General features: G+C 32.3%; 1 protein-coding gene across 2 annotated transcripts; it reads right to left on the reverse strand.

Annotated features, from left to right (window-relative positions):
- Positions 1-3,472: 3,472 nt before the first annotated feature.
- On the reverse strand, positions 3,473-7,094 carry LOC25489850 (UDP-xylose transporter 3). 2 transcript variants are annotated; one of them, XM_039832374.1, is made up of 8 exons: positions 6,776-7,094; positions 6,507-6,643; positions 6,058-6,242; positions 5,889-5,956; positions 5,013-5,145; positions 4,325-4,486; positions 3,969-4,241; positions 3,473-3,867 (listed from the first exon to the last, which is right to left on the reverse strand). In XM_039832374.1, the coding sequence occupies exons 2-8, from the start codon at positions 6,625-6,627 to the stop codon at positions 3,772-3,774; spliced, it is 1,038 nt and encodes a 345-aa protein (XP_039688308.1). In that variant the 5' UTR covers positions 6,628-6,643; positions 6,776-7,094; the 3' UTR covers positions 3,473-3,771. The 2 variants fall into 2 exon arrangements, with proteins under 2 accessions (XP_039688308.1, XP_013461535.1); XM_013606081.3 differs by lacking the exon at positions 6,776-7,094 and having other exon boundaries at positions 6,507-6,765.
- Positions 7,095-9,445: the final 2,351 nt, after the last annotated feature.

Here is a 9,445-nt window from a genome sequence, read left to right on the forward strand (position 1 = left end):
GACAACCGAATACTCTATGGAAAGATTAGTAGTGATTGCAAAGGAGTATCATATTTTAAAACAAAAAAATTACATTTTCATGATAAAATAACAAAAAGTTAATATAGCATTTTTCAAAAATATATTTTGGTATGTTTATAGCAAACATAATAGCTTTAGTGACGTTGAGGAGTATCACAACAAATGGATTCATGAATTATTGCTTTTCTTTTACGAACGTACTTTAATATTTGTTGAAATATTCGGCCCTATTATTATATTAGTGTGTGTTTGGTTATGCGGTGGTTATAATTGATTCTATTTGAATTGATTTTGCAAAATTGATGTTACATAAAAGCGAGTTTAGTGTAAATTGAGTTATGTTTGGATACTTTTGTTACAAAATGATTTTTATGAAATACTCTATGTTGTTTGGATATTTTGTATCAAAATTGATTTTACGGTGGTTAAATGACTAAAATGGGTTTTAATATATGTGTCATATTTTTTTCTTTTTTTCTTCAGGAGTATATGTGTCATATATATATAGATGCCAGAATGAGAGGATATTATTGTCTTTGAGTAAAATACTTTTGATTAAAACCAGGGATGACAAAGCGGGCCGGCCCGCCCCATTTAGACCTGTCCCGTCTAAGTCCGCTAAAAACGAGCCGAGTCAAACTTTGTGACCGAGTCCAAAATCTCACCCCCGCCTAGAGCTGTCAAAACGGGTCGGGTTGTATGGGCCGGCTCGTTTAGCCCAAATAAATATAGGGTTTGGGCCTAAAATATTGAGCCCAAATTTTAATAGGGCTTTTTAGCCCGGCCCTTAAAAGCCCGGTACCCGTTAGGGCTAGCCCGAACGGGCCGCAGGTAGCCCGTTAGTCCGCATAACAAAAAAAAATTCTATAAATTATATATATTTTTCAAATAATTCTTCACTTAGTTGATTATCAAAGTAAAAAACAAAAGTGAAAATTCAGTGAATTAACACAAATATAAATGTAATATTAAAATTATATTTATTCGTTTCGTTATTTATAGTTTTAAAGATCGAATATATAAATATCTATAACCATAACGTATCTAATTTATTTAAAATCATTTTCCTCGTCGTTTTAGTTTACGACGTTTGTACGAAAATGTTTACAATTTATTTTTGTGCTAGACATTATTTAAATATATTAAAAATATTATTTATAAAAAAATTATAGTAGTGTTTTATAGTACTTTTTTAAAATAAAAAATATATAATTTTTAATACGGGCCGGCCCGCGGCCCGTGTAGGGCCGGGCTCGGGTAGTATATTTCAAGCCCGCTTTTTCAACCGAACTTTTTGGTCCGACCCGCTAAAGCCCGAAGCCCGTTAGACCCGGCCCTAAATGGATCGGGCCGTCCGTTTTGACAGCGCTACCCCCGCCCCGTTTAGTGGCGGGCTTGCGAGTTGGCGGGCCGGCCCGCCAAACAAACTTTTTTTTACAACTTAATTGTTACAAAAAAAAAACTATGTTGCTTTTATCGTAAAAACATATAAAAGAAAAGGTAGCAAGTAAATTTGTGAAAAACAAGATAATTATCAAATTGTCGAATTCAACATCATAACTAATAGCAAATTAAGGCAAATGCGCAACATAAAACAAATCATAAAATAAATCCAACAACCAAATTATAAAATAAGTCTCAAAATAAATAAACTCAACAACCAAGATAAATCCAAAAACATAAAATAAGTCTCAAAATATACCTAACAACTAAAACAAATCCAAAAACATAAAATAAAACTAAAAAATAACAAATTGAAACACGAGTTAAGTGGGCCGCCCCGCCACGCCCCGTGCCCGTCCAGTTTCCAACGTGTTAAGCGGGTCGGCCCGCTCCGCCCCGTGTCCGTCCCGTATTTTAACGAGACGAGAAGAATCGAGCCAACTATAGAAAGCGAGTTCAAAATTTCGACTCAGCCCGCCAAAAATAGCTGGCCAAACGGGTCGGGCCGGTGGGTCAGACCCGTTTTGCCACCCCTAATTAAAACCCCACTTGTTTTGTAAAAAAATACCACTTATTGAGTCAGATGTACATGTATTGTATCTCTCCCTCTTTCTCTCTGTTTCGTTACTTATCCATTTATTGACATGTTCATCTTCAACATGGCCGATCTACATCTATGATCTATCCATGGAGTATGTACAATTTCATTGCAAAATTCACAGTAACAATAAAAAAGAATCACTGCAACTGCAAATGAGAACATCAAATAAAGGAATGACCAATTTTTAAAACCCCTGTATCAAACCCTTTTCACTCGTATGTAAAAGGGCAAAAGGGGAAATTGGTTGACTCCATATGTCAGGTTGAAAGAATCGATTTCAAGAAGCTAGAGATTGTAGCTTCACCTAAAATTGATTATGAAAAGGAAAACGTGCGGTGATGGTAGAGAGGTTGAGGAGAACCAAACACAAAAAAATCACTTTTGACTGGACGAACGCACGTTTTTGATTTCTCACCGGGTAACCAAACATGGGCTTAATTTGGTTTGAGATTAGGTTTCAATCGTTTGAAATAAATCTTTAAACATTTGTTCCACTTCGGATTTTTTCCCCACGAGGTGAACCCAATCCACGTGCATGTGGTCATCATTAAATGTAACAAACAATTTTTTCGAGACATGTTTATAATATTAGACGACCCAAAACATCACTATCATTATGAAATACAAAAAAATAAAACGTTTGGATGCATAATAAGATTTTAAAGAAAAAGACACATGGTGATCTTTAACAATCTTATATAGACAAAATAGAAACTCACATGCTAGGTGTTTAACAATCCTCCATACCCCTTTTATTTCTTCCTCCATTTCCCTCAAACATCTCCCTGACATTTTCTTCTAAACTCCAAAATAAAGTATAAACGAAAACTAAGGAAATGAAAAAAAAATGTTAACAACTAAGAGATATTCTAGCAACTCATCTGTATAATCCTAGTGTTAAATCATGCCTCATTTTTTATCTACAATCATATCCCTTGATGAAATGTTGACAAATAAGAGGAAAACGTGGACATTTTTCTTAGTTGGCAATATTTTATCGAGTGAAAATAATAATTGATGACATGAGATTTGAATCATATACTGTGCGATAAAAAAAACAACGTAATACTACAAAACTTACAATATGATAGTTTCAAGAAAGGTCGTAAAATGTGTCATCATTCAAGGATTCTGAATTTGGCTGCAAAAGAGAAATCCATTGATTGTAGCTATACAAACAAGAATAATGCGATAAAGATTGAGAATAGATACCGAGGAGTGTCGACAATATACTTTCTAACATAAAATTTTCAATACACTCCCTTTTATTAGTTAAATTTCAAATGGGTAAATCCAAATTACGTAAGTCTCCAAAAATTTCAAGAGAACTTGTGCAAATTTCAACAAACTAAAAGAAGTGTGTTGAGAAGCGAATGTTAAAGAGTGTGTTGCTACAATTTCGCGACATAATTGTAAGATGTAGTTTTGTCATTTATATACATATGAAATATGATGTTTAAAATATACAAGTACAAGTTAAATCGAGCCAAATTTGTTGGCCCAAACTTGAATAATACCATGAACTTCTTTCCGCTAATAATATATTGTTAGTTGACTACTAATGCACACAACACTAAACTAATTGTAACGAGTGAATCAAATCACCATGGTATTTAAATTTTGAGTATGTCAAACTTTTTAACTTAGGATATAATTCCACTAAGGATTTACTATTCTTAGTGGAGATTGAATGTACTCTTATAGAGTTAGTCTTTTTCCTTATTCCAAATAGGGGGTCTCTTGTTCAATATTGTACTTCCATTTTCCACGTTAATGAGGGGATCAGATTCCCCTTCTCTTGCCTGAAAACATTAGAAAACAGTGAATCACAAAGTAGTTTCTCATGTCAATTTATCAATAAAAAAACACGAGGAATAAAAATGCTCTCTATAAATAAACAGACCTGTAATGCTTGTGCTGCAGTTTCAATTGATTTTTGTTGATTCTCAAGAATGCAAAAGTGGGAATACATAAGCATCCCAACCATGGCTACCAAAATTCCTAGTATGTTTCTCCAACTAAAAGGATCACGTACAATAACGTAACCAAAAGCCAGTACAAGACATGTCTTAAGATGTCCAAGGACTTGGTAGGTAACTGGAGATGTCTTTCCAATTACAAGAAATGTACTAAAGTTGACCGAGATAGAAATAAGACATGAAAGAACGATGGCAAACTACGATGCATAAAATTAATATATTAGTAGACAGAAAGAGTTTAAGTTCAACAATAAGCACAAATGTCTTTTTTAAATCTCACCGTCACTTGTGTTGTGTACTTGAAAGCAAAAACATTTAGATCAGTGAGAATTTTATCCAAATATGGTCCGATTATCAACAAGGTTGCTGCCTGATATGGACATGATTGATATAGAAGTTGAGTAGAAGAAACCTTAAACTTTTTCTGGATGGTATTTGTCATCTGAAATCAGCTGATTAAGATCTTAACAAGACATAACAAACACAAGCAATTATAACACTAAAAAAAAAAAAAAAACTTATCGTCCTTTTCAAGTGGTCAAAATAACATAAATATACATTTCTAAATTATGCTCAAATGAAATGAATATATGCATGCAAACTTTTACATAAAACTGGAGATAATATAAGACATGTAAAGTTTGCAGAATTTTACTTTTCCATAATAAGAGAAAATATAAGTTGCATTAATGTAGAAGATATTTGTCATCTCACATACAAAGGGAAGCTTAGGTAAAATGTTTGTTGTTATGAAGTTGGCGAAATGATTATCTCAAGAACAAATTTATAGGAATAAGAATATGCATTTATGTAACACTTTTCCCTGTGTTGTTAGCAACATATTCATCGTTAAAAATAAATTCATAAGATTGAACATCACTGCACACACACGAAAACACAACTGACAAAATATCGGCCATTTTAAAAACCATAGCAGTTAACAGGAGTGAAATTTTCTTTAAGGATACAATTTGAGCAACACATGTTGTTATCACTGCCAGAAAAGACAAGAAAGAGCCCAACGCATTGAGTTGTAAATCAGTGATTGTTGCAATTCCAACACCCAAAAGTAGGATTACAAGAGAAAATTGGGTTCTTCTACTGCATTTACAAAAACAAGAGAACAGTCAATACAATTGAAATTGTTTACAAGTCCTTCCTTTGTTCCTTTTTAATATTTTGTATTTTTTTTTTTTTACTTTTTAAACATACCAAAGTAACCAATCAACTTTGTTACTTTTGTTATAATTATTTGTCCTTTTCCATTAATAACCTTAATAATTTAATATATTGTATCATACATTTATCTCTGCAGTGAATAACTAAAAGTAACATTGATAAAATAACAATGGATGTTTCATTAAACTTTAAAATTAATGAATAGATAAGAACATATTTTTTCTGCAAATGAGACAAAAGAAACACAATCAAAATAACTATGCCAATAAAAAAACCAGAAAAAATTATAATGATAATTTTGGTCAAAATGTCAAACTAAACTGTATAGATTCGTTGAGACCTGTGAATATCATAAAGGACAATACACAAACATTTGTCATGTTGTCGATTACACGATGTCTTACAAATTTTAAACAAATATAAACTATAAAATGTTTGATTAAGGATCCTCTCCATTTGTTAAAGTAAATGGAGTATACAAGAGAAAGATAAACACAAAAAAGATATAGTGGATGTTTTCATTAATTATTGTATACTCTTTTCAAAAATTTTTGTGTCTTTATCATTCGAGAATTTTAAATGGGGAGGATCTCAACTCAAAATGTTTGATATATATGTCAAGAGATCAACCATATGTATATAAACGATAAGAGGCTAAATGAGACCTGAATTTCTTTCCAAGAAAAAGAATCTCCAGTAGAATAGTACACGGAATTATTGCCAACTTTGTCATCTGAATGCATATGTAAAAGAGTCTGTTAAAAAATTATTGATAAAAATGCCCAAACAACAACAATAAAGGCTTTGAAAAATAGAACACGTACAAAAAAACACCTGATAGAATCCAACAGAATTGAAACCCAGACTCAAATTTAACAACCCAATCGAGATTCCATTTAGAATTCCAAATCCCATCACTGCTTTCTGCTCAAAAGGCTTGTGCTCGAAAAATTTCATTTTTAGTGCCACATGAAGAGAACAAAATGTAACAAGAAGATGCCAACTTGTCAATGTTGTAGCTGCATAGAAATTCAATGATGTCCATTAAAACTTTAGACGTCTACATATTTAAGACAAGTATGAGGAAGCTTTAACTATGTAGGATATAGAATTTTGAAGTTTTAATAAAATGTGATGTCGTCACATGGAAGAAACAGATACATGGAAGAAACATGCTAGTAACAATCACCACGGAAAAAGAAAGAAAAAAAAACTCATATTCATATAAGTATCCAACCATATCAAATTACAAATAAAAAACTATTAAACATCTATGAACTTACCGAAAATGAAATGCAATGTACTCATCAACGCCTTGTTACAAATCACAATCGACACAGATGACACCACAGATAGACTCAGTGCACCGATAGTTCCCAATTGAAATTTTTCTCCATCACCCATCTTGTTCTTTGTTGTTCTAAACAAAAACAAAAATTAATAAAAATTTGATAACATGAAAAATACATATTGAAAGAAACAACGTGAATGGATGCAGGATTAACCAAAATAACAATTTAAAAAAAAATCATTGAGAACAGAACAAACTCACACAAGAAAAAGAAAGTGAAACTAATTGGGTGTTTTGAGCTATGAAATTTTATGGTCAAATCACAAATTATATAGGGAGAAAACGCAGGCTGGTTAATGAAATGGGAAAAAAGTTAATGAAAACAGAACCAGACAAAGCAAAAATTAAAGTTAGGTGACAATGGTTGAGGTTTGTCAAGGTGAATGAAAAATGCAGATGAATTGGGTGGATTGCGCTGCATTCTTGTTTGTTGTAGTTTTTGCAAAGAGGAAAAGAGAAAATAAGAGAATAAAAGGCGTAATTTTAGTTCCAAACAAATGAAAGCTAATTAAAATCAACGTCAAGTATATATTTTATTGAAACTTTGCTAAAATACTTATGGTTTTGCGATGCCAACCTTTTGTTTTTCTACCTAAAAACTAATGATCCGTGAAAAATGTCATTTGCTCTACTACTTTTGTTAAGCATTTCTCATATAGGTGGTAATAACATTAATGCACAATTTTACTCAATGTATGTCAACTATCACGTACCATATAATTATCGTATTATATCTTAAATTTTATCTTATCAAATGTATTTAATTTTAAAATTTTGTATTAATTCAATTGAAATGTATTATGATTTAATACACACACATATATTTTTTATATTGCCAGTGAACCATACTCGTCATATTATTAAAAATGTTTGACTGTAATATATAAATTTTTGAAAGTCATAGTACGAGGTTTATCAACAATGCAACATTTTTTTAAACCGGTGATGTATGAATATTAATTTTTTTTTTTTTGAAAATCAAATTTACATAGATATTTTGTTAAGGAGATTTTCATTAATATTTAATAGAAGTATATTCTTTTGTCATAATATATTATTATTTGATATAGATTCGACTGGTGAATGCAGTCATCTTTTTGTAATCTCAGCTGAACGTATCATACCTAGTTGTTCTTTCCAATTGATGTTTGTGCTCGATCTAATTGAATTACGCGGAATCTTTTTTACATTGTCTCACCGTAATGATGCATATCTATATATTATTTAAATGTTTATCTGTGCAAATGTTTATTTTAAAATTAGTGTAGTTCGTCTAAAAAAATATTTATTTTAGAGAGATTTATTCTGACGTTACTTCAAAGCCAATATATTATTAAATACTTACTCTCGATAAGCTGTGTAAAAAATATAAACTCGCGTACGTCAACATATTTGTCTGAGTCAACACGTTGAAATTACTGGAGTTGCGATAAAAAAAAATTTACTTACCAAATACCAATGTTAAAAATTAAAATTACCTCTTTCAAAGACAAAGAAAAATTAAATTACCGGTGTACACTGTACACATACTTCACCACCAAAGGTCCAAAACAATACCCTTAAACCTCGAAGAACAATCGTGTGACATACTGACATTCGGCGACACAAACAACCTCAATAGCCACACAACCTCAAAAGCCACAATGCAACGAATGTACATTCGTTGTTTCTTTTCTATCGAATTTAAATCTCGATTCTGATTAACACTACCAGAAGCAATGTTGAAGAAAGTTTTCAAAACCCCTTGCTTCTTCGGGTTCCGCCGCAACCACAACAATTCTCTCACAACCTCTTCCGTTAGTTCCGATCAACGAGGTATTCGTTTCTGCATTTGGGTAGCTCTCAAATTTGAGAATCTTAGCTTTGAACCTTATTGCTTGGTTAACCGTATCCTTTTCCATAAAAACTAGTATTCCATTTACTAGGAAGCTCTTGAGCTTCTCAAGAAAAAAGGTGTTTTAGTAACTTCAGATTCCGTTAGAGCTTTGGTTAGATCTTATTCCTATATGGGTTATACCAAAAAAGCTATAGAATCATTCGTTAGAATGCGCGAATTTGGTGTTGAACCTGATGCTCATATGTATAACACAATTTTGAGAGAGATGTTGAATGAAAAGTTACTTGAGCTTGCTCTTGCATTGTATACTACCATGCTTAAATCCAATGTTGAGCCTAATTTTTATACTTATAATATGTTGATTGATGGGCTTTGTAAAAGGGGTGAAGTTAAGGGTGCACAGGAGCTGCTCGATGAAATGAAGAGAGTTGGTATTGTTCCTTGTGTCCTATCGATGACTTCGATTCTTTATTCGTGTTGTAAAGTGAACAATGTGGATGAGGCGCATATGTTGTTTGATAATATGATGTATGTTGTTTGATAATATGATGAAAGAAAAAGAAGGGTTTCCGCCATCGGATATGATTTCTTGTAATGTTGTTCTTAATGGGTTTTGCAAGACGGGGAGGCTAAAGGAAGCACTTTCTTTTGTGTGGTTAATAAAGAAAGATGGTTTCTCACTTAATCGAAATAGCTATACCTCTCTTATTAATGGATTTTTTAAGGCTAGGAGATATAGGGAAGCACGTGTGTGGTATACCAAGATGTTTGAGGAGGGGATTGTGCCTGATGTTGTTTTGTACGCTATTATGATACGTGGTTTGTCGGAGGAGGGAAGGGTTGGTGAAGCTGGTAAGATGTTAGAGGAGATGAATCAAATAGGTTTAACTCATGATGCTTATTGCTACAATGTTGTAATTCAAGGTTTATGTGATGTAGGTCTTTTGAATCGAGCACAGTCTCTTCATCTTGAAATTTCCGAGCGCAATGTTTGCACGCACACAATTCTCATATGTGAAATGTGTAAGTGAGGA

Source organism: Medicago truncatula, chromosome 3, assembly GCF_003473485.1.
Source record: "Medicago truncatula cultivar Jemalong A17 chromosome 3, MtrunA17r5.0-ANR, whole genome shotgun sequence".
NCBI classification, from domain to species: domain Eukaryota; kingdom Viridiplantae; phylum Streptophyta; class Magnoliopsida; order Fabales; family Fabaceae; genus Medicago; species Medicago truncatula.